Here is a 26095-nt window from a genome sequence, read left to right as displayed (position 1 = left end):
TACTCAGTTTGTCATATTTATCAAGTGTCTGGGCTTAGGCATTTATCAATGACTTATCACTCAAGTGTGGTTCTCAAACTGTTAAAGACTCTTATGGATCGCCCCGAAGAGGCGGGTCGTTGCGTTGATAAGGATAAGTACAGCTGTTACACCCTGGAAATTGTTTGTCGCTGCTACGCGATCGCTCAGTCGCTGGGAACTCGTCGAAATAGTTGCTTCTTTGGGAGGAAGATCGGTTGATTTCAACATGAAAATCGAATGGGCTCCTCTACGAGTTCCGCTGGAGCGGCGTCTTCAGACCCTGGTTACGGCTTTCTTCACCTATACTTTCTTTACGCTCCCTATAACCTCCTGCCTCATAGTTGCTATCCTCCTGGTAAATCTTTCAGAAAAAGTTAAATTGCATTAAATAAATCAATAAACAAAAAGAGTGTCCAAAAATTCCATAAAATAAAATAATAAACTTTAAAAGTGCTGAATTGTGAATTTTTTGCGTTTTTTATTTGTGTTATGTGTGTGACCAATTGTTTTTTTTATGAACACAAAATAGTACAGATTGTGATAAAACTTGAAGTAAACAAAATAAAAAAATTCCAATCGAAAAACGTGCCGACTTTCAGTGATAAGAATTCGTACTACTTCATATTTTTTCCAGTACTTATAAACACAAACTGATTTCATGGAAGCATTTTAACTAAAATACTATGTGTTTGTTGTGTTTTAACTGAAACATTTAATATATTGTTTGAGTATTACCTTCTTTTTCTATTTTTATAGTACTACGGTGGACTATTTCTGCGCAGTCTACTTTTAATATATTTTGTTAAAATTTATTTGGATTACAAGAAAAACTGCGGAATTGTGGAAGGCAATGGGTAAGTAACAGAAATAGATCAACGATAGAAGAGATAATAACATTATATAGTTTAAATAGATGGTTATTTTATCGCACTATTAGGAGATATAGAAACTATTTTCCCGTTGAACTCGTAAAGACAGCTGAGCTGCCGCCGAACAAAAATTATATTGTGGCTAGTTTTCCGCACGGAATAATTGGGTAAGAGAGTTTATAGATCATAAGATCATTATATATATCTTATGAAATATTTCTTACTTTTCTAGAACAGGAATTTGTATTAACATGAGCTTGGACATTGAAAATTGGCTGGAGCTCTTTCCACAAGTTCGACCCAAGATCGCCACCCTGGATCATCATTTCAAGACCCCTTTTTTACGTGATATATTGCGGTGGTGGGGCATGGTGTCGGTTTCCAAAGAGTCCTTGGCTTACTTACTGAGTAAATCCAATGATCCCAAGCACAAGGATAATAAAGATGGTTTTACATCGAATGCGGTGGCTGTGCTGGTGGGTGGAGCCCAGGAGGCCATGGAATCCCATCCTGGAATGTACATTCTAACCCTGAAGAATCGCAAGGGTTTCGTCAAAATGGCTATACGAACGGGGTGAGTTTTGATTTAGAAAATTAAGGAGAACCTTCAGTTATAACCCTATCCCAATTATAGTTCGTCAATTGTGCCCTCCTTGTCTTTTGGCGAGGTGGATATATTCGATCAGGTGGCCAATCCGCCAGACTCAGCACTTCGTCGCTTCCAAAATGTGGTCAAGAAGATCACAGGCATATCACCGCTTCTTCCCAAGGGTCGAGGTATCTTCAACTACAACTATGGGATACTGCCTCATCGCCGACGTATTGTACAAGTTGGTGAGTCTAAAATTTTTTTAACATACCTCTTTTAACTCTTATCCTACTAATACCATTATTATTCCAGTTGGTTCCCCCATAGATGTAATAAAAAGCGATAACCCCAATGCCGACTACGTGGACAAGATCCATGCCCAGGTGATTGAGGCTCTGGAGAAGATGTTTGAGCAGTACAAAGAGGAGTACATTTCAGACTCCCAGCAGAACAAGCTGATCATTCAGTAACTGAGATAAATACCTCCGACTATTTGTGATTTTCAATAGAATTTAGGAATCTTTTTTGAAACGCAACACAAGATTATTTTTAAAGAAAGCGTTTGTTTTGTTTTTTCCTTTTATTAATTACCAATTAAATTTGTTACCTTGTATGCACTTATATATACAAAAAGAACAAGGAGCTGGATTCTCGAATTTTTGGAAAAACTTAACTTAATTTCGCATTTTGTGCCACGACGATCATTCTTCATCTCGTTTCTGATTTACCAACTATAAGGAATTTGTTCTACGCTAGAAAAGAATCGATCGCACAATTCCTTTCGAAGGTACATTTTTATTTATTTAATTTAGCAACAAATCCGTTTTCATATCAATTTTTTATTAGCTTTCTTTCAGTTTTGTTTTGCTTGAATTTTTTAACGCTAAAGCAATAGCAATATTAGAAGGGAAAATTCGGGGAAATATTAAGATTCAATGAGATTACTAGTTACTTGTAGTTGGCTTTAAGATTTACCTACAAATATTCAAATATTACGAAAAGTATTCGTCTAAATATATACGTTTTTTGTTAGAAAGGAACACTTGGCATAACTTGGATTCTCGATTTGGGATTCTGTTTGGTAATATTACTTTTTTTCGATTTTCAATAACAGTTGAGTAAGCCATAGGATGGGTATACCATATATCCCGATTGTTGTACTCCTGTAAGGTGGTTCTCATACAAGCATAACTTTTGAGTAGACTAGTTTGAGTAATTTGCCGTGATTCTGATTATTGTTAGAGGTGGAAATTTAGCTACCCCATAGCACTCTGATTAATTGTCCTAAACTTTGCTGGTGAGGCAATACAAAATATGTAATTGGCATAAGTGTCGGATGAACTGCCTACGACATACGACATAGGTACTCTTATAAGAACATGTCCAAAAACTATCTCACTTTGGTGTTTCGCTATAACTCTACTTGATTTATCAATTTAGGTACTAGCCAGGCTGCCGATTGTGGTTCGAGGAAAGCGCATTTGTCGTTTATCTAAATATCTTTTGGTTTTTGGTTTTAGGCATTAGGTTTTCAATTCTTTTTTGTTTTGTTTTGGATTTTTGGTTTTTGTTTTAAATCAATCCCTGAGTGCATTTTACTTTGCTTGTAATTGCGTAGTTGCTAAATCAACTGCTGGTGTTGGCTGTGGCGGTTTTTTGGCTCTTCAAATGGTGGTGCGCAGTGGTTTGAGTGTGGCTCTGATTTCTGATTACTGCCAGCGAGTGCCATAATTGATTCGACTAATTACAATACCTATATATCTCACAATTACAAATATATACGTATAGCAGTGGCGTGCTATTGGCTTTGATTCTGGGTTTTTTGTCTTAATTTTTTTTCATTTTTTGAGCGCAAACGGTGCATGGAAGATAAAGGGGACGTGTCTCGAGTTGAAAATCTCCTGCGCCTAAACATATCTCATATCAAAGTTGAACATTTAACATTCATTTTTGGGTTCGTTAGGTTCTTTATTGGTGTTTCGATTGCTGGGAGGGCCTTACGGTGAGCTCTAGTAAGTATCTACAAAAGGTTTTTGCAGGCTCTTCGCTGCCTCGTCATTTACTCTTCTACAATTCGACTTCTCCTCCGTGTTTTAGTTTTGGTTTTAATTTATTAGTTGTGTATATTTAGTATATATAGTTATGTATAAATACAATTGAATTATAGTACGTATGTATGTGTATGTGTGTATATATCGGGGGATCAAACTGCATACGCTTTAGCTCTAGTATTAATACATTAATAATACAATTTGTAATTGCAAAGATAACTAACAATATGTATACTTATTCACTTCTATATACTTTTCCCTTCCGTAATCAAGTACAATTTATCAATTTAATATTTAGAATAATCTTGTATATCCGTATATGCAGGTTCTCTAATCAAATTTCATTTTGTTCAGCATTGCTAACGTGTTTTATTTTTGGTTTATTTTGGTTTCCTATCTCGTTAACGAGTCCTCCCATCCACCCTATCCATCTCCTACCAATAGTTCAACTTCTATTTATAGCGAATTAACAAGGTTTTTGTTCTGCCGATGCCAACTAATTAACTAATTTCCATGCACTTCATAAGAATGTTTTACACAATTATCTTGGTTGTTTTTGGGGCTGCCGATTTATGTTTTTAGCTAATTGGTATCGAGGGATCGGGCGACTCGGCCATTCCCATAAAAGTATGCTACACAATGTTCAACAAAACTTGCGGCAAGTCAATCGATAAACGACAACATCGAAAGTTATGCGCAAGTAAACAAATATTACTTATCAAGAAAACAAAATACGTTCTATAAAATCTATAAAAACTTCACAATTGTGTGTGTGTATCTATATATAGGTATGTATATGCTATGGTGGCTGCCCGCTGTCCTAGACAGCAACAATGGCCGCCATCTACGATGCAGTCGGCACAGGATTGAAGTAATGCAGGCCATTGGTCTGTAAATAGATTACAAATAGATTATATTATATATCATAACGATATTATAGTTTGTTTTGACTTACCGCCATGTCGTACTCGGTGATGTAGGCGGGAATTTCCAGCTGATCCTTTGTGATGGCCGAATACAGGTGTTCTACACCCGGCAGAGAATGCACTTTGGCCTTGATGGCTGGCGCCATGAACGTGGTGAACCACCAGGTCATCATCTTAGTCCAGAAAGTGGGGTGTACTATGTAGAAGGCCTTCAGGTTCTTCTTGTATCTAAAAGATAACCAATTTGAGTATATATTTTTATATATTTTTTAAAACATAGAGTTAGGAACTCACTTGTAAGGCAACACACTGTAGACCTCACGCAGCCAGTGCAGCGATGGATAGTTGTTTGTGGATGTCAGCGTGTGGAAGTACGAGATGACATAGTCTCCTTTAACGATGGGATCCAGTAGCTTAATAAGATATAGCAAGGCCTAAAGAGCAAACAGAATTTAGTATATTTTGTATCAAAATGAATTGCTTTCGAGTATTACCTTCTCAAGGTCGATGTTCTGGGCGGGGAACCATTTGCCGCAGAACACAATCACAGGCCGACCCAGGCGGTCCACGCCGCTCTGGTAAAGACATCCAATGCCCGAGACCTCCGTCAAGTCCTCGACTTGAGCGCGACGCAAAAGGCGTTCGTATCTGGAAGAGGAAAAAGTCAGAGGTTAGTACCATATAAATCTCATAGGAGCTTATACTATAATACCTTAGAAAAAGGAATTTGATAAAGATGTTTTCAAAAAGTTGTTATAATTTATATTAGCTTATAAATCATTAAAAAAAATTTAGGAAAAAAAATTTTAAAAATATAAGATAGCCTTAGAAAAGTATGCCTTTATGTTAGAAATAAAGAACTAACTTAAACAAATTAGATATACATAACTAAACTCGAAGTTATATTATACTTATAAGGCAGTGCAATGTTCACTGTATTATATATCTTTAATATTTGAACTGCGACTTGTATTTCGCCGGAAGATTCCGCAAACACTCGAAGTCTATCTTAAAACTTGGTATACATAAATCAACTAGAAATTATATATTATATTTATAAGGCAGTGCAATGTTCATTGTATTATATATCTGTAATATTTGAACTGCGTCATGTATTTTCCGGAAGATTCTGCAAATACTCGTAGTCTATCCTATTTATTTAAGTGCGCAGTACATGTTTGTAGTGTCTAAATTTTCCCAGAATTCTACATTTTCCGAGTATACGATTACGGCCCAAGATCGATTACAAAATGGCTTACACGCATGGCCTGTTCTATTTCAGATTCCTTTCATTTTGTTTACTCTATGGCCTCTGACTTTTCAAGTACTACACATATAACTATTGACGCAGCGATTATGTGGAGCCTACATTGATTGAGGGGGTTGGCAGGGGGAAGTTCGATCGATTATTATGTGGCGTCACGCAATTCCAGGCCATATAAGCATATAATGACAGCCGTCTTTCTGCCCCACTGTCACGACCAGAAGCTGCTGTAAAGTCGCCTTGGCCGACTGCTTGAAATTCATTTCGCAAAAAACGAAAAAAAAAATACTCAACATCATGATTATCCGCCTGGCGAATTATAAATTTGAAAGGCGTGCTAAGCCCATGTTTTAGCTGCCTTGCTTTTATAACCCAAATGTGCTAAATTCGAGCAAATATTTGCTAGATAAAAGTACAAAATTAGACTGGGAATGGGAATGGGTAACCCAATTAAATGGGGAAATCTGCATTTAATTGGCCAGTGAACAAATGCGCACATTGCCTGTGAGTCACTTTGAAAATTTCACAGAGAATCGATATATCTACATATGTATACATAGTCTGTACAAAAGTTGTGCTAAAGTGATTAACAACTTTCGACGCCACACGCCGAAAAACAAACTTTCGAGCTGGCTAATTGAACACCTCAGTCTCCGCTAAATGCTGGCTAATATGAGTCAATTTCAGGTGACTTAAGACTGTGATTAAGCAAAGTGATTTGGGTTGTGATTTGTGATGCGTTGTGATGTGATGTTTTGCCTCCTCGTGCCGCAATAAACTCCGGTAGCAGCAACCGATAAGCCTTTTGTGACTGCAGAGAGTATCCAGATAAGCATCCAGATAGTACCCAAAATGTGACGCATTGTGACGCAGTCTTGGCCAACTCAATCTCAAACGCAATCTCGAAATTGGTGTTTGCCCAGCTAAAGATACAGATACAGCTGCGGATGCGGATGCAGGTAGATTTCGTGGGTGGTGGCCCCAGAATGTGATTATCGTGCGAAATATACAATGAATATTAAAGCGCAATGCTAATCCATGGAATAAATCTCACACTTTACTTAGTCAGAGCCGCAGAGAAGTAATAAAAATATTATTAGATCACATTTCCTGGCATCAAACACACACACACATTGCATGTTATTGTTCACTGGCACGTACGGAGAAACAAGGCCGAAAGGTTCTATTTGGGTTCACTTGCAGTGGGTGAACGGGTGAAGGTTGGCCTGGTTAGTTCAATAATAAGTCAGGGGCGAATTGCAAGGCAAGCTGAAGGATGCACAATCCAAAAATAGAAATTGCAAGGAGTCTCGGGGGAAGGGAACAGTTGAAATATAGTAATGCAAACTTTTTAGAGTGGAATGTAGGGTGACTTAAACTGAGTTCATTATGTTTCTTAGGTCTGTTAGGTTATTTTCTTAACAATACTTGAAAACATTTAAGCTTTCTTTTCACTTTATGTTATTTCAAGTCAAACTTATCTTTAAAAGTTAGAAACAGCAGTTACATCAATATACTACTAACATCCTAAAAATGGTAAAATCATACTGCTTAAAATTAGCATGTCTTATAACTATACAACTTTCTTAACTAAAACTTCCCTAAAAGTAAAACTAGTAAAAATAGGTGGTATAGATCATAACTCTAACTTTTTTTGGACCTATATAAAGTGGTTATAGCCATGATAGTTCGACTTTATTTTATATAAGCAAAAACAACATCATAAACATAGAACAATTAATCTATATAGCCTACAAAAAGTTGTTAATAATTGCATTTAATTGTGAAATTAAAATATTTTATATTTAGAATGGAAAATTGTAATCTTCCTAGTACATCTACATGAAATGAACAATGTATTATTATCTTATAATAACAGGTTCTGAAGGACTTTTTTTCATTTGTATTCCCCCATACGTATACAACGTATATGACAGACAGTTATCGGATCTAGTTGGTATAGTTAGGCTGCAATGTTCTCCCGCCCCACAGCTGACGTCATGAAACCCTTGTCGAGGACCAATTGTTTACTGCCAGGGGAGGGGGAGAAACAGGCGGTGATGGCCTGTCCTACTCCGTGACTGACACTCTTCAATACCGTACACCCTACGTCGTACACCCTTCGCCGACCCACGAGGTCCTTACCTTTCCTCCGGCGTCTCCATGAGCTCATCGGGCAGAACGTCGTTCATATCGCCCGTGGTTTCTTGCATGGGACTGGAGCCCAAGTCGATGGACGTCATTCCTTCTAACATTGTCATAGTTTACACTGAGTTTCGGATGGGGTTTTTTGTAGTAGTTGTAGTTGTAGTTGTTACTGGTTTTGTGTTTTCTGGGTGGCACTACTTTCTGTTCCCTTTGAGTTCCGCTGTTCGCCTCTCGCGCACAATTACTGTTTATCGATTTTAAGTCAAAATACAAATTTGGTTTTTATTATTTTTAACAATCGTATAGCTACGACTTGATTTGTTCGCCGCTGTTTTCAACTCAATTTCGTATTCAATTGACGCAAGATGGTTTGTTTTTTCCTTTCGCTAAATACTTATAAATAGTTCAGGGTGTTTCTTTTCCTCTATTTCGGTTAAATAATAAGTATGGGCGGGCAGCTTGGTGGCCAGACTTTTGCGTTGTACGGAAGCCGCGTGTGGAAATGCGAAAATAGTTTTTCCTTTATACTTTCAACTTTTGAGTGAATGCGATTTTATGGATTTATCACCGATTTATATAGAATTCGCGCCCGTCACGGGATGTATACGTTCGATGCACGTCTGTTCGCCGCGAGCGGAGCTTTTCGAATGAGCGCGTTGGCGGCGAGTGGGGCTGCTCTTGAATCTTTTCGCCGCCCCCAGCAGCCGCGAAGGAGAGAGGAGGTGAGAAGGAGAGAGAGAGAGAGTGGCGCTGTGGCGACGTCGCCGTAAAAGAAAGCTCACGCTCTTGCTCTCTCCCACGCGGTGAGGCTGCACGGAGAGAAATATTTATCTAAAATCACTAGGATGTTGGAACTGATATGTTATGTGTCAAAATGTCCATAATACATTTTTTAATCTTATTTAAAAATATGGTTAATATTTCCTTGGAGTTTTCTGATTTAAGGCACTTATTGTTTTGCATTTTTTAAAAATTACTCAAATATTGTATTAAGGCATTTAGTCATACCACAAAAAGTTTTACAGAAATATATGTATGAGACTCTGCGCACTGGTTTCCAAGTTCATTAATCACACGTACTGTTTTCTTTGATGAAATGTTTATTTAAATCTACGTGGCGTAGATTTTAACCAAACTTTTGCTTTTGTTTATAAATTGGAAAGCGATGTTTTTGAACCAAACTGGCATACGAGTCGTATGAGTAATTTTCAAGAACACTTTGAGAGCATTTCACTACGCCTAAAATGTTTATAAGATAAACCATTTTTTATAGCCTTGGGTTTTGAAATTCAGTAGCAGAGAAAGATGCTTGGACAATTAGGCCATATAACGGTTAGAAAATATATGTAAAACATATAATTTTTCCTGAGTGTACATTATTTGTACCCGGTAGAGAGTGGGTACACTCTCTCACTTTTGGAGCGTGCGCCCTTTCGCCTCTTCAATGGCAATCAGTTACAACACCAATGCCAAGAATAAGAGCAAGAACAGTTAGTCCCAAAGCCAGTAACAACAACAACAATTACCCAAGGACATCATGCTAGCGGCTTTATTTGCACTAATGTCAGTTGGGGCTAAAACAAAACTGTCCAAAAAATGAAATCAGTTCAAATGTTTGCGTTGTCAGTTGGCAGCTAAATGCGCAAAAAACGAACACACGAATTCTGTTTTGGTTTACACACCCACCCACCCACTCTTTGTATACATTTATGGGGAAAAATCGTATGTACGTATGCACGCAATGTGCAACATTTCCATCAAAATGGAATGTTAAAACAACACGGTAAACAAAAACAACATTACTGTTGACTCATAGATGTACGAATATTATTGTACAAATGTACAGTGGATTATATAGATTATATAGAGCTAAGAATTAACTTAATATAAGATTATTCCTAATCTAAAAATTGTTAATGAGAACACCCTTTGTTGTTATAAAGAGGTTTATGCTTGACTTTCTATGAGAAATTTAAAACTCTTAAGGTAACAGTCTTATCATTAAAAAAATATGTAGAATATATTTGCTTCATATTTCAATATATCCCAGTAATATCCCCAAATATATCTCAAAAAGTGACATCAGATTGTAACTTGTTTGTGCTTGACTTTCAATAAAAAATTTTAACCTCTTATAATAAGAGTTTTATCACTCTAAAAATATATAGAATCTATTTACTTCATATTTTAATATATCCCAATAATATCCCAAAATATATCCCAAAAAGTGACCTCGGATTGTAACTTGTTTGTGCTTGACTTTAAATAAGAAATTTTAACCTCTTATGATAAGAGTTTTATCATTCTAAAAAGACTTAGAATCTATTTTCATCATATTTAAATATATCCCAATATTTCCATTTAAAAAAAGTTTAAAACCAAATATAGACCTTTTTTCTGCATGTGCCATGATGACCTCAGATTGTAATTAATTGATTGCGCAGAAGAAGAAGCGGCTTCACAGTGGGGTACATTCCCCCCGTACGCACACAAAAAAAAAACCTCGACAACAAAAAACTGGTCCAGGAAGCGGCGCCCAGTTGTCAACACCCCACTGAATCCACCGCCCCCTCACCCTGAAATCGGTTGAATAAATTAAGTTGCCTGTGAGATGTTACATTTAAATGTCTACAAAATGTGTGCGAGGCATTTGTGCGGTTTCATTCAATGAACTGCAACGGTTCGATATTCTGATTATATTGCCACCGGCCGATCCGGTTACCAGCGGATCCACATTCCCACTCCAAGCCGAGATGTCATCTTAATCATTTTAATTAGCGGAACTCTCAATGTTTAGGGGAAATATGCCATAAAAAAACGCGAGGCACAATCTTAATGACATTTTAAATATTTATAAAAAATCATTTTGGCATTTACTTCGATGTAAAACGTTTAGGCGCGTGGCTTACTTTATTTTTAAGCTGTTTTTTATTTTGTTTTAAAGCTTCTTAAGTAGTTAAACGATATTAAACAAATTTTTTTATATGAGAATTTATCTATTCTTTGGAATGGCTTATTTTTCTTGCTTTTGTCACAGACATTATCTTTGCTTATAGATACAAGCATTTATAAATATTCATAAATATTTACCCTTAAGATTATTTCCACACGTAAAATGGCAAAATAAATATTATCTTAATGCGATAAGCATACAATTTAAAAATATATACATTTTATAAAACACCACTCAATGCTTAAAAAAGAGTTGTACTTTTAGCTTAGGCTAGAAACCAAAATATGGTTACGTATCTATACCCACGAACATTCCATGGTAAAAATAGTCCTCCTTCCATTTTTTGGCAAATGTCACTATAACTATTCTTAAAAGCCCCCTGTTGGCCATTAAAAGTAATGAACTCTTTTTTTAGACCTGCCCCCCGAAGCGACCTGATAGCTATAAATATTTTTTCGCAGGGGGTTTTGAAGACCTCACGCAAACTATGACGATGTTTCATAATCCTACGTCACAGATGGCGTCACAAGAAAAAGCCCACAAAACACTTGGCCCGTCCAATTAGCATTGTGCAGGACGGTGGGCAAGCACTTTCCCATCGCCACTCCACTTTCTACCGCTTCAATTCAATTCAATTTAAGCCTGAGCCTGAGCTCCCGGATTGCGTGCCAGGGGTCTCTAAAATTTCGACAAGCGGCGGAATTTACATAGAGCGAGTGAATGAGGAAAGGCATTTGCCAGACGGTTAAGATATTTCCGGCATGCTCTTGTAATAAAAATGCTGGTTTGAAAGGAAGGGCTCGCTTACGAGGTGTTTATGGGCGGAGGAGGAGGGGTCTTTGTGGGCCAAGTAATACTGCGTGTCTACCAGCTTTATTAGTTGCAAACGTTCCCATACTCAAGAAAGTTAACTGATGCAGTGTGTAATCTTATACCACAAATGATCTATGGGCTAAACTAGTTAGGCAAACAAGTGATCCCAAGCCGCGAGCTAGATAATATCAATTACTTTACAAATGTGATAACTTAATAATAACATTCTGGAAGATGTACTTTGTTATAGGGATACCTAGAGACCATAATAATGAAGCTATGAAAGTAACTAGATAGTCTACTTCTTATATACTAATGTATATTTATTCCTATACTTTGAGCTATGTATTTTGTTTTGGTTTTGAAGATCTCTTAAAGTTTGCTTAGTAGATATGATTCACTTATTAAACGTACTTAGGCCTTTTTGCACTTATTAATGTTTACTTAAGGGCGCTTTTACTTTTCGATTAGATGCTAATTGGAATATCTCTTGCCAGAATTTTCGATGTTAATATTTAAAGACCTACTTGTCAAGCTATAAAATTTAAATGTTTTCTGACTAAATATTTATTAAAGAGTTGAACAAAGATCTTTTGTATGGGAATATTAAATAGATAATATATAGATCGCGATAAATTGATGATAAATAATCTTCGCTGTGATTTAGTATCTGGATTTCTTAGGATGTTTTTAAATCATATAAGAAATAAGGTAAATCGTTTCTTGACATACCTTTCCTGGTGCTCAATCCCCTCGACGCCCTCGGATATGACGTTCTCGTAAACTCCAGTGCGCGGGCGATCGCTGAGCAGGTGCTGCCGGTCCAAATCGAGCTGTTTGAGAGGTCAGAGAAGTCCATTAATTAGCAAACTAAGATATATTTAAGGTGCTTAAAAGGCAACTCACCTGAAGCTGAGCCTGCAAACCGCTGCTGTACGAATTCAGGCTGAGACCGTTCATATCCCGAGCTCCACTCTCAAGATCCGAGCTATTGCCCTCCATATCGTGTGGACTAACGTCTGAATCGTCGTCGGCTAAGGGCGATAAAGAGAGGGTACATAGGGATCAGTTAGTTACTATAGGGTAAAAAAAACTATAAGGTTTTTTTCATAAATATAACATTGTTATGATAATATGAAATCACCGAGATAGTATATGTTTCAATGGTGTATTAATGGTCCTTCGTAATGATATTAGTGGGTTAAACATTTTGAAAATGATCTTTGTTTTTTAGGGTTGGGGTTTATGGTCTTTACACGAGAACTCGAACGAGTTGTTTATCATTCTGCGCTGGAGCTCGATTCGATTATCGGCGCAGAGCTAACACTTTCTGTAATCTTTTCCGAACTTCAGCGATGCGAAATGTGAGTTGAACTGAACGCCAGCTCTTGGCAAGTGAGACGACAAGGCGAGCGGATAAACGCATGAGCGTTGAGCAAAAAACTGGATACACGCCCCCCCGAAGCGCCCCCTCGTACCATCCTCACTCTCCATAAGCTCTCGCTTTGCTTCGCTCTCGGGAGATAACTGATAAGGCTGATAACTGGACTGCGGTGACATGATTTAGGCCCGAAATGGAACTTGGCCAGGCCAAACACTTGAGTGACACTCCTCGCGATAAGCTGCTCAAAAGTAAATTAACTACATAACTAAAGTTGATAACGTTACTAACGTAAAACAAATGCGAAATGTTTTCCAGCTTTCGCTTCAAGATGTAATCAAAGTACTTTGTATTGGATTAACTTATTATAATTTGAGTGAGCTGGACAGGGATATTAGGTAAATAGTAATGTTGACTATTTCCCTTCCTAAGACATTTATCAAATATTTTATATCACTTTTAACTATTCACAAAGTATAATCGTAAAGGGCTGCAATTAAGAATAGTTTAAAATATTCCAATCAGAAAATATTTTTAGAATTTACATACACTTTTTTTTTAATATTTACTGAGACAGCTTAATCGCATTTACTTAAATGTAAGTGTTATTAAAATGCTTGACTTTTAAGAACTCGTTTAAATCCACAATGTTTATGCTTTTGGACTGCTGTATGTTTCTTTTAAGAACCTATTTTAGCCTATATTTTAAATATTTTCTTTATCATTATTAGTTTCATTGATATTACAAAATAATATTTTAAAAATGATCTAAGAATGATAGTAGTTTCTGGTAGATATATCACGATTTTCCGTTGATCCTTTAAAAAATTGATTGCGACCTTCTCTCTTTGTTCCTCTCCTATTTTTTCTATTATCCCTTCTCGTCACTTTTAAAAAGAGTAAAAAAATTCAATATATTTGAATCAAGCACCATGTGGGTTCCTCTTCCATGAATATGAGTAATATTTGTTCACGATCAGGTAGCACTAATTAAAAAATGTCTAAATTCTCGCTAAATTAAAACAAACAAAAATAATATAAGAAATACTAAAAAACGAACGTTATGAATAATCCAATATCGATTAAGATGAGACAGCATTTTTTAGGTCTGGCAGCACGGGATCTTTTAATTTGCTTGTGGCAACGCTGGATTATTTAAATAAATAGATTGAAATTCTGAGAATTTTAAAATATGTTTTGAATCTAGTGCCTTGGTAATCTACACAGCTTATAAATGCTAATCCTGAAAGTATGCAACGGATTCAGACTTGATTTCATAGCCCTCAGTCTTCTGTCACTGGAAATTAACTGCGACATCGGGAGAGTAAAGTCTTCAATGCATAGTATGTATTTTTGTTTCCACTTTTAAATCGATTTATGACACATATTTTAAGTAAGTTTTTGCAAAATTCAGCTATGAAACACTTACAAATACGTTGAATTGTGTTGTTGCACTGATAAAGTACCTAGGTTGGCCCAAATAAACCGAAAACTTGCGACTTTCGTCTGACCAATCGTATGCAACTACTGCCAAATGACCCGCACTCGACCGACTTTGCAGCGTAACTGAAGCCATAGAAGTCGGACTGCCAGTCAACATAGCATACCAGCGAATTTCCCATATATTCCACTTTTGTTTCGTATGTTATTCACTTGTCTCTGGTTGCTGCTCCTATCTTATCGACAGGCAACAAAGGAATTGTATACACTTCAAATGGAATCATTGCCATGATAGGCGTCCTTATCATCGACAGCCGATTGATAAGCTGGCAGTGAGAGAGGAAGAACCGTGACGAAAGCCAGAATCGCAATATAGCAATCAGTGATATAGCAATGTGCACAGAAAACAAAAATGATATCATATTGGAGGTATAAAGATATTAAAGATCTCAATTTTGATATTATACTGTAAAATCTTCGGGTTCCAGAATCGCAATATAGCAATCAGTGATATAGCAATGTGCACAGAAAACAAAAAGTGATATAATATTGGAGGTATAGAGAGACTAAAGATCTCAATTTTGATATATATAATGTATAATGTATATAATATAATGTAAAATCTTTGGGTTACACACCCTTTGCGCTCTTAATAGTTCTTGATATTCAGAACAGAAATATTGTTTTGATGGGAAATATGTATATGTTTTCTGTTTTGACGTTATCAAGTTCGTAGGATCATATTTTCAGCCTGCTTACTCACCCAGACGATGACGCATGTGGACACTGTGCTGGGGATTGCGGATAATGCGTATCTGGCGGTCGGGATCCGGATGTTGGGGCTCCCCGAACTCCCCGCCAATATCCTTGGGCAGCTGCCACAGGGCACTGCGCTCCTCCAGCTGGTCCCTCGGGAAGTACAGTGGGGCCAGGACCTCGTAGGTCCCACGCTCGCTGCTGCCCACGCACAATATCACAACCTGCAGGGTGCACTTGTCCAGATAGCGACGGATTGTACCTGTTTATAAGATAGTTATGATCAGTTTCGTAACATATATAGGTTATGAAAGTATTTATAAAGCACTAACGCAGGGCAATATGAGCTGCAACATCCGCTGGAAAGCTCTTCTGGTGGGCACTGATGTTGCAAAGGGCGATGGTGTGCAGGTTCAGTTCCTTCGCCTTGCACAGCACATTTCTGTATGTATATAGAGGGGATTACTTTCCAATCGAATTGAAACTATATAATAACCTAATCAACAACAGTTTTCTACAGATTAAGATTACATTTTGATAGAACGCGATTAAAGTGTTTCTGAAAAGTACACAATTTCTATAAATAATATGTATTATTATTATTATTGTTGTGTATTACATATATTTAAGATTACTTTTGTTTTTGGGTTAAAGAATACTTGTTTATGACTTTAAATTGTGTAGAATCTGACTCAGTAATAAAATAAATCCGAAAAAAATTAGATTAAGCACGTAAACATATATGTATTAAATGAACTTGGTACGGTCTTTATAGTCAGCGGGTTTTGCAAAACCATTTCAAGAACAGATGTTAGACATTACCATGAATCATATCCTTAGTTTTATAAAATTATATTGTTTTGAAGAAGTAGTAGCAGTATTTTGTATTTCAACATTTTGCCAAGTACCATATCATCAAAACGAAACATCCGGGTATTTCTGACTCACCTGTAGCAGCAGTGTAGCGTGTTCTCGGCGGCCGTCTTGAACTTTTCCCTGTAGGCAGGTGCCACCGTATGGAGCACATACTTGGCGGGCAGATTGTATCCACGCGTGATGCGCACATCCCCAGTGCGGCATTCTAGATCAGGGAGATTTTAGTTAATATATGGGTTGTATAAAGAATAAATACTTACCCTTAACAGTAGTGCTAAGCTCCTCTCGCAGCTGGTTGCCAGCCACGGCGAAGATGCGCTCCGATATGCTATTGCTTTCAGTCAGAGTCTCATCGCTGGTGTTTGTGATGGCGTCCACATCCAGTGTGGTCATATCACCATCCCTAAAAAAATAGAAAAAAATTATTATAAATGTAATATTATTATCAAGTGCATTTATAACTAGCTAAAAAACCTTTTTAAACAATGATATTATATATTAAGTAAGTGGTTATTATTATAATAATCGTTACATCATTATTTGACTCATTAAGAATCGAAAAAGTTTAATCCATGTATTATAGTTATACTATACTTCAAACACCCTTCTTAACTAACTAGTACTGAAACCCATTTGATTTTTACAACTTTACGACTCTACGCCCCAAAGTCTGATAACTATCATTTCAGCTTTGTCACATTAATGTAGAACATCAAAACATTCATGGCTCATGACATTACGAAATTTAACTGTGGGCCATAAAGCGCAATCTTTTGTTTTTAATTAAAGACACCTTTACTTGGGTTCTTACCATATTACAAAGCGATTGTTGACATCTTTGGACAGGGGGAATGGGCTGCGATTGTGCCGGGGTCCCCCCAGATTGGAATAGTCCGTGATCGGCAGTCGTGTGTCTGTTTTCTGTGAGCCACCCCAGGTGGCCAGATTATCCAATTTGATGAGCTGTAAAATGGGTTATAATAAGCAAAACTTTTCAATGACTCTACTTTGGAGTTACTTACAGATGGGCTAGAGCTGGATTCGAATGCTTTGAAGTCCACATTTGAGTTCGTGTCGAGACGCATTGCTCTGTGGAAATAACAAAAAAAAAACTAATTAGGCAAGTTCCATGCACATCACTCGATTTGACAATCAATCATTGTTGGTAACTGGCTAAATTTAGTTATCCCCCAAAACATAACCTGTTCTCCGACGTTCCCATTTTGGTCGCCAAATTTGTTTACAATCAACTCTTTGTCCGGCTTTAGCCAGTTTTAGCCCGCGCAATCTTGTGTGCGTGGGTATGGTGTTTATAAAGTTATCTGCGAGGGCCCAGAACTCCGCGGATGAATCACGACTGGACACAGAAAGAAACGAGTGACAAATGAATTCGATACCGACAGGTAAAAGTCTCATTTTTACCATTGAAAAATGTTAAAGTGATACTGAAAAATGTAATTTTTATCGAAAATACTTAAAAACTGTTTGAGTAGAAATGGAAAACCATGTTCAAATACGAAACACACAAAATAAAGTTTATAACGATTATAAATATATTAAATAGTACGGAATTTCTTACAAATGAGTAACATTTCTTATAAATTTTTATCAGTGCAGGCAAGCGACACCTAACATCTTTCAAAAAACCATTCAGTTCGTTCTAAATGCGAAGGCACTGAATGAAATCTATAAATATTTACATTCCAATTGTCATCGTTAGTTGTCATCACGTAGACGGAAGATCTTAATTCGCGGGTAAACACAAAAAGCGGTGGGGAAAGGCGGAAACGTTTTATTTTGAGGGAATGATTCTAAGATAGGACTGCAGTGATGCCAGAGATCCAATATATTATTTACCCTAAGGTGGGAAAATATCAACGATACAATATTCGCTAATACTGAACTTAAATATCACAACCTTTCTTAATTACAATGTAGAAAATACTTTGTTGAAGTGTCAATTTGCTAGAAAGGTTTCGAAATTGTTAGAGCACAATGTATTATTCTACCATTATCAGATAATATTCTTTAGATAGCTAGTGGGAATAAGCCATTTAATATAAACCGATAGATATCTAGTGGGAATACTAAAACATTTTAATCCATTAATGGAAAAGTCATGCAATATGACTGGCATCTTGGTGATATTTTAAGCCAATCGTCTGCGGCTTTTGAGGGGATATTTTGCGATAGTACTTTTCAGTTAGGTGTTTCCCATCTCTGACTATAGAATGTCGTGAGGTAAGGGCTGCTGCAGTGGATCCCCATGGCCGCACCCTCCTCCCTGGAATCCACACCTGCTGGATGTGCGTCACGAGCCGAGTGAAAGGTGAAAACAACAGCAACTAAAAACGCTGGCAAGTGCAAACTGCAGCTGCGCTCTTAATTGCCATATCAAACGCTCCAGGGGGCGGCTCCCACGCCCACCAGTTGGACCTATCGCCCATCGCCCCTTGCCCTTTGCCCTTTTCTCACCTTTAGTTTCCTTTCACTTCCAGGTGAACAGAATAGAACAGAAATGGACAGAACAAAACCAAACTCAAAACGGAAAGGCGGTTGCTCTGACCCAAATTGGCTCCTTGGGAATCGAGCGGGTATACTATATATAGTGCCGCACAGATCACGGCTTTTGTCATGGATGTGTGTCGAGAGGTCGAGTGGTAGTGGTGGTGCTATCACACAATGCAAAACTTTCCACAGCACTTGAGTAAACAGCTTGGATTTGAAGGGAATATATGTTATCTGCCTTGAACGAAGGCTAGTATGGAAATGAAAGCTGATCTCAACGTCGTTACCCAATTTTTGTCACCTTTATGAGGTATAGATAGATAAACATTTGGTTGTATCTGTACTTCTTTTGACTGTAAAATATTTTGGTACATATCAACTTTTAATAGTTTATAATTATAATAGTTATTATTATTATTATAATATATCACTAAGAAAAGTATAAAAGAATGGTTTCTCTGTGGGTCCTTTTAACATTTCTCATAAAATGTGACAGGAAACGGTAAATTAATAAGTTACAAATAGTTTTATATCTGTAAATGAGAAATGTGTTCTATTTTTTATGCAATATTGTTTTTTAGTACACACATATTTATTGCTTTGTTTATGACAGATAACAACCAGTTTCTTTTGCCTGAAACAGCTAAAAGCAAAAGCGCACTTCGCAGTTAATGTAAATAAAATATAAGTTTTATAAATTTTTCAATATAATATTTTAGTAAGATGATCTTAAAATGTTTTTCACTATTTGTTTTACTATTTTTGAAAAAAAGTGTAGTATCATTCAAGTATATTCTTCTGCTTGGAACTTTAATCTTATTCTTCATAAAGATTTCGAAGAACCTGGCCAATCTTAATTGGCATCTGAAACCCACACAGCTAGATAAGAAAGTTATAAACGAAAGAAGAGATAGGTCTGTAGCCTCCATTGTGCTAATAAGTTCCATTCAAGGTATTCCGTATATGGAGCCACTATAGCGTCATTTCAATTGCCAGATCAGCTAGAAAATAGCAATTAGCCACACATTCAAATGTTCTTAATGGGCTCTAGAAGATTTGAGAGGGAGAAGGGGTGATAGAGCCTTACGTGATCGTTTGTTGATCGTGGGTCTTACATAAGATTTCTTTCTTTTTTTTGTTCTCGGTGTTCAAAGTACACCCTGTATTCAAGTTCGACTGGTTTAGCCAGCAAACAAAATTGACAAATATTTTACAGCTTGTTTGCTCATGGTTGTTTCTGTTGTCTCTGCTGTAAGGTATAGTGGCTAACTGAAACGCAAATGACGTCTCGACTGAGTTGGCCTTTTGATTAGCTTCACCGCCCAACCACCCACTTCCCGTCTCGTTCATCCACAGAGCAAATAAACAAAGTGCTACCTTCGTTGACATACAGTGATAAAAAATAGCTATAAAATTGTTCATCCCTTGGGTATTTTTATTTAGAGGGCTTTACTCATTAAATAAATATTTTTTAAGGTGCCAACCTTTTGAACTGTAGTTTAGCGCAGTAATAATTGTTGAAATCTGAACTCATGAATTTGTTTGCTTTATCTATCATACAACAAAAAGTCTATAATGAAATAATCTCATATGGGATTAGGACAAGACCTATAGGCTTGTAACGATTAATATTACTAATCAGTACATATTAAAATATATGATTTATGATACGTTTTGGGATATTCAAAGAAAGTTTATATAAGAAAGCCTTTAAAAAAATATTTAGCTGTGAACAAAAAAATGTATTAATAGTGGGCTTGTAAAAAAGATTTTTAGGATACCGCTGATTACTTTGATTAACTGGTATGCTGGGATGCCATTACAAATTTACCAATTCCTAAGATTATTATTTAAATTGGCTTAAAGGCCTTATGAAAAATGTTCTGATAATCTATAATACTTTTTTTGTTTTGAAACTGTATTCTTAAAGTTTAAAGTATTTTTTCAGCTTATTAAATATAACTTTGTTGGTTTGAAAAAGTTATCCTGACTAATATGATAGGTACACATGTTAATATGTACAGTTTTCAACTGTTTTTTTTTTCTGGCAGGTAGACCTACTTGTATTTGCCTTTCGAAACAGAACCACCGACTTCCCCAACTGCCATACGTCTGAAATATGTTTCCTGCCTGCTGCCAAGAGATTCGTTTTAAGCTGCAGCATGTGGTTGCAAGTGTGGCAGACAAGTGGCAGGCTGGGTTCTGGCCGATAACTGGCTTTGCAGTTATTCCTCGGATTGCATTCAGCTTGAGCAATCACTGCCAGTCCAACAACACCACCCACAAACACCCACCACCCACCGCCCACTGGCTAAAGTCCAATGGGCGCACATTTGATTTCCAGCTTTTCCTTCGCCTCGCCTTGATTTGTCTTGCCAGTTGGCGTGCCCGAGTCAATTACATTATTTCAACTGTGCTGCATGACATGATTTCCACCTTACCCCGCCTGGGAAAATAGGGGGGGGGGGGGGGGGGGGGTGTTTTACTGGGGAAATTGTGAAAAGTTGCAGGAGGCAAACAACTTAAATGTAAATATCGCAGGGGCAAGGGTCATCCGCATATTGGTTCAATGATACGAAAATCTGTGAAGGTTACCGGGGTATAATTTGTTGGAAAAAATTGCAGAAAATGTTGAAGTAAAACAAATTATCGTTGACAGTTGTATACAAATGCAATATGGTTTTACTACCATCACAGCAATTTCGATACAAGCTTACATGCGACATTATTGATTGGATAGTACATGCTCTGATATTAGATTATTTAAAGGTATTTAAATAGAATGTTTTTCTCATTGAGACAAAGCTTCTACTTTGTTTTAGGAGTAAATGTCAATATGTTTATAGAAAATATATTAAAAGGATAAATTTTAAATGCCATTCCTGGGGTATTTTCAAGCTAATATAGCATAGAATTTCTGCTACCTTTTTCTTAGGGTATTTTCCATTCGTTTATATCACATTTGGGGTTTGTTGGGCTCTCAACGCTACACCCCCTTCACCACCCCTTTTTCATTTGGGCCAGAAAATGCTGGCAGCAAGTTTGTTTACGCTACACGCTCAATCCGCCAAACTGTTGCATAATAAATGCGAAATTGTCGCCCACATGCCAAGGCCTCTGCAGGTTCCAAGTTCCAAAAAAATATACATATAGGAATACCTCTAAAAAAAGATATATATACACCCAAAAAAAAAACAGAAAGTTAGGATTTAGTACCGGTTGCATAAAAAGTATACCAGAGGCAGTATTGAAATTAAAGTATAGATTCAGGACTAAGTAATATATAGTCTATAATATAATTTAGAGTTCCATTTCTATATTAAAGAGTCTGGAATTTATAGGTATACCTCTAGAAAACAACAAAAATATATATGAAAACTAAGTAATATAAGTTCTATAGTATAATTTTCAGATCCATTTCTATATTAAAGAGTCTGGAATTTAAAAAACAAAAAAAATATATATACACTCAAATAAGAAAACAGAAAGTTAAGATTAGTACCGGTTGTATTAAAAGTATACCATACACAGTATTGAAATTTAATTATAGATTCAAGACTAAATTATATAAGGTCTTTAGTATATTTGTATTATTGGTATTAGTTTTAAGCCAATTAATTTGAGTTCAATACTCAATACTCATCCTATCGACATCAAATGGATACTCAGTAGTATAGAATTAATGCAACAGCAGTTGCTTTTCTATGACTATTTTCTTTCGGTGTACACAAAATACTTGGCTTTAGTTGGCGTCGTGGGGCATGTAAAACTACAGGAGCTCCAGTAGCATTGGAAGTAGCATTGGCATTACATTACATTACCAACTGGGCTGCGCTTGGCACGGACCGAAACCGAAAGACCGAACATTCCATTCCATGCATTAAGTATACGCCGTGTGTGTTTCGGTGTATGAGCAGGTTGTTGGCATTGTCCTTTGCCTTCTGATCCCTGGCCCCGAGAAAAACAAGCCGAAAAATCCCCCAAAAAACAGGGAAAAAAGAACAGAAGAAATTCTGTGCCAGTTGGGAAGCGGTCCGCGATTTGTGTATCTTCAAGTCAGTTTCGTCCAAATATTTACTATTTATATTTATATTTACTTCGGATGCGTCATAGGCGAGGCCTAACCTCGAAGGCTGTCGCCATATAGCGTTCCAATCATTGGCTATTAGACTATTCCGAATCCGATTCACGGCTTTAGTTCTCGCCTGACGTCAGCGAGATTAATTTCCCGCAGCCATTGTTAATGGCAAATTGCAGCAATTTTCCAGGCATTATCTCCCACTAAATTGTGTCGAATTGTCGCACAGTCCCCCCCGAAAAAACTAATTATAATCTGCAGTAGTCAGCTAGTTGTACTTCTTCTAACCCCAAAGCGAATGCATTTATATAATGGCATTTGCTGGAGCATTAATTGAATGGTCAAATACTCTGACAATGGTGGCCATTCAGGGAGGTTTCTGTTGTCGTGCCTGGCCAACTTCGATGACCCCAATAAGCTGGCCAACTGGCCCGAACAATAACTCCGGCATTAAGCCGCCTGGTTTGGGGGAAAATTACATTTCTATTAGGGAAATTCCACAAACAAGTGTATGTTTATGTGCGCACACATATTGTGTGGCGGCAAGAGCTAAAACGCTTATTAATAATTGTTAGAGGGTTATGGAGTGGGCCTGCACAGTGGGTCAAGTGTATATGGTAATATAAGTAATTCATAAATATTAAAAGGGAAAAAATATAATTAGGAAACTAAGATTTTTTGCTGGTTTAAGTCTGGTTAGTAGCTTGACCGCAACAGTTGTGTTTGGAGGTAAGAGAAACTATTAAATAGTATGATAAATAGTACCAGAGTTTTGGAATTTCGGTACGAAAACATAGTTTTTATGTCAAATTCAGATAAAAAGATGGATACATAATTTTGGAATGGATTTCTGTTTAAAAGAAATAGTATTTCTTTACTGAGTTTTAGTATCAGCATAATTAGGTATAGTTTTTTTAAATTTAATGAGGAATAAATTAAGTACTAAATATTTAATATCGTTTTTAGACTTCCTATAGCACAAGGTGGTTAAGTTAATTCATGGAAACCCCCCTTGAGAACTGGTTTTAAATATTTATACTTTAAATACTTTATAGCCTATTCCACGAAAAGTAGGTATAGTTCTTTAATCTTTAATCAGTTTAAGTAGAAGTAAATGAATTACTCTATACATTTTAGGATTTTAGGGCTCCTAAAGCACAAGATAATTAAGATAATTTATGGAATGTCCCCTTAAGTATTTAACAGCCTATTCAAAACATAAACATAAGGACCAACTTCAAGGACTTTCCCTTTCCTATAAAGATGTTGCCGTATTTCGGAATAAAATAATAACTTTCATGGCATATTCAGATAATATGTTGGACACAACCCAATGGAATATTTTTCTATTTAAAAGATAAGGTATTTCTTGAATGAGTTTTAAATGAAGACGAAAAGTAGTTCTAGCTCTTTAAAATTGAATCAGTTTAAGTACTCTGTTTTGTTTATCATTTTTAGAGATCCTTACGCACTAGATGGTTAAGTTAATTCATGGAATGCCCCCTTGAGAGCTGGCTGTAAATATTTAACAGCCTATTCGAAACTTAAAGACCAACTTCAAGGACTTTCCCTGGCTGGTGGGATTTAGGGCAAACTACGAAGCGATTATATGGCCCATTGTTATTGCCCTGGGCAATTTAAATATCGCTTAATAATTGAGCCGAGCTGGACATTGTTCTGGCAATTAAAGCCCATGCAGCTGATGACTGTTGGGCGGGAAACTCGTCAGGGAGAACTGCAGTTATATTAGATATTCAGGGCACACCAAATTCAAAGAACCCGGGGTGAAAGCCAGTTTTTTCTTTTTTAAGGTCCAAGTCCGGTTACTCAGCTCAATCAAATGCTTCGCCACTCGTTTATTTATGTATTTTCGCATAAATTTCTAATGCATTCGCAGCCGATGTTGCAGCACGTACAAAAGTTCTGGGGAAACGTTTGGAAAATATACTCGGAAAATGGGGGCGTTTGGTAGGGTGGCTCGGGTTGAATGTTGTCAGCGAATAAACCTGTCACTGAATGAACTTTACGAAGCGAAACGCGCTATTAAACTGAAATCATAAATAATTAGTGGTATGGCCGCCCTTCGACGAAGCTGAGAAGTGGAAGTTGCACAAGCTCGGCTCTTGAAGGTTATTCCACTTTTCTTTTTCTTTTTCTTTTATTTTTTTTTGCTTTTATTTTGTGAGTGTGTGCGCGTGTCTCCTCGTAATTGCTTGTGTATTTGTGTTTATATTCACCCTCTCCGTATTAAAAGAACGCTTTTTGCTTGCCACAAATAAAATCAAAATACTTGCTGTTGTATAATCGAGACCTTGTTTCACCTGCTACTTTTTTTTTCTTTTTTATATATTTTTTTTTCTTTTTTTAAATGCACACACAACTTTTTTCGAAATGAAAACACCAAAAGACAACACACATACACAGACGCTAGCGTGGGCAAACACAGATACTGCGTACGCACACAGATACTCCGTAGACCGTTAAGCGGGCAAAGGGGGCGGTGGGCGGAGGGGGCGTTGGAAGTGAGATAAAAGAAAACGCGGTAGTTGGTCGACGGTGGTAGGCGCGGCGGTTATTCAGGTAACTCTCTGTTTGTATGTGTGTGTGTGTAAGTTAGTGTGTGTTTGCCTGGCTGCGCGTGTATGCGTGTGTGTATCTTTGCAATCCAAAGTTTACAAGCTTTACGCACTCGATTCGTCGATCAATGAATCAAACTCCAACTCCAGTTAGCAGCCTTTATCACTTTTATCGCCCGTTTCGCTCAGTGTTCTCCGCGTTCGATTTCAACTCCGCCGTAAGTGTGTGTGTGTGTGCCGCGTCCGAGTGTGTGTGTTTTTGGTGTGTTGCAAGCTTCAGTATCTCGACTCAATTCACTGCTTCTTCTTTTCGGCCACCCGCTCGTCTGAAATACGCGTTCGACTCTGAAGTTGGAGAAAGCTTTCGGCCCAGCTTTAAACTTTTGGCCACTTACGAGCAGTGTGGCTAAGTCGAATTGAGAAAAATGCACTACTTTTTCAGAAAATATTTTTATAAAAATATATTAAAAAACGCTACCATATAATATCAGATAAAAGTAAAATAAGGTATGGCAAGAAATACTTATCCAATAAATTGTTTCAAGAACATTTAATAATTTAACATTAATTAATTTTTCAAAAAATGTTTTTGTAAAAATATATTAAAAAACCTAAAATATATTGTAAGATAAAAAGTAAGATAAGATATGGTAATACCATTTAATAATTTAACTTAGAAAGTAGAAATTTTAGGTGTATAAAACTTCTCAAAAAGTTACTTAGTGTAAGCTATAATAGTTGGTATCAAAATCAAATATTTTTGAAAAATAATAACATACAATAATAAAAAGATTATATACACATGATAATCCTGATCCTGATCCTATATATTTTCGACACATTTTC

At 36.8% G+C, this 26095-nt stretch overlaps 2 protein-coding genes across 6 annotated transcripts; one reads left to right on the top strand and one right to left on the bottom strand.

Annotated features, from left to right (window-relative positions):
* The first annotated feature begins 123 nt into the window (after positions 1 to 123).
* Positions 124 to 4286, top strand: LOC108009438 (2-acylglycerol O-acyltransferase 2-A). Of its 2 annotated transcripts, none has more exons than XM_017073779.4 (6): positions 124 to 376; positions 778 to 875; positions 935 to 1057; positions 1123 to 1464; positions 1525 to 1724; positions 1792 to 4286. In XM_017073779.4, the coding sequence occupies exons 1-6, from the start codon at positions 248 to 250 to the stop codon at positions 1947 to 1949; spliced, it is 1050 nt and encodes a 349-aa protein (XP_016929268.2). In that variant the 5' UTR covers positions 124 to 247; the 3' UTR covers positions 1950 to 4286. The 2 variants fall into 2 exon arrangements, with proteins under 2 accessions (XP_016929268.2, XP_016929267.2); XM_017073778.4 differs by having other exon boundaries at positions 170 to 376; positions 926 to 1057.
* On the bottom strand, positions 3571 to 25610 carry Gdap2 (ganglioside induced differentiation associated protein 2). 4 transcript variants are annotated; one of them, XM_017073773.4, is made up of 13 exons: positions 25363 to 25610; positions 17110 to 17176; positions 16899 to 17050; positions 16348 to 16490; positions 16160 to 16292; positions 15544 to 15653; positions 15219 to 15473; positions 12541 to 12668; positions 12367 to 12467; positions 4951 to 5104; positions 4751 to 4890; positions 4486 to 4684; positions 3571 to 4419 (listed from the first exon to the last, which is right to left on the bottom strand). In XM_017073773.4, exons 2-13 carry the CDS (start codon positions 17170 to 17172, stop codon positions 4375 to 4377), a joined length of 1623 nt encoding a protein of 540 aa, XP_016929262.1. In that variant the 5' UTR covers positions 17173 to 17176; positions 25363 to 25610; the 3' UTR covers positions 3571 to 4374. The 4 variants fall into 4 exon arrangements, with proteins under 4 accessions (XP_016929262.1, XP_016929264.1, XP_016929263.1 ...); XM_017073775.4 differs by lacking the exons at positions 15219 to 15473; positions 15544 to 15653; positions 16160 to 16292; ... (2 more) ...; positions 17110 to 17176; positions 25363 to 25610 and adding an exon at positions 14445 to 14590; XM_017073774.4 differs by lacking the exons at positions 15219 to 15473; positions 15544 to 15653; positions 16160 to 16292; ... (2 more) ...; positions 17110 to 17176; positions 25363 to 25610 and adding an exon at positions 12891 to 12933.
* Between the last annotated feature and the right edge of the window lie 485 nt (positions 25611 to 26095).

This window comes from Drosophila suzukii, chromosome 2R, assembly GCF_043229965.1.
Source record: "Drosophila suzukii chromosome 2R, CBGP_Dsuzu_IsoJpt1.0, whole genome shotgun sequence".
NCBI classification, from domain to species: Eukaryota; Metazoa; Arthropoda; class Insecta; order Diptera; family Drosophilidae; genus Drosophila; species Drosophila suzukii.
This window is presented reverse-complemented; position numbering and strand designations above follow the sequence as displayed.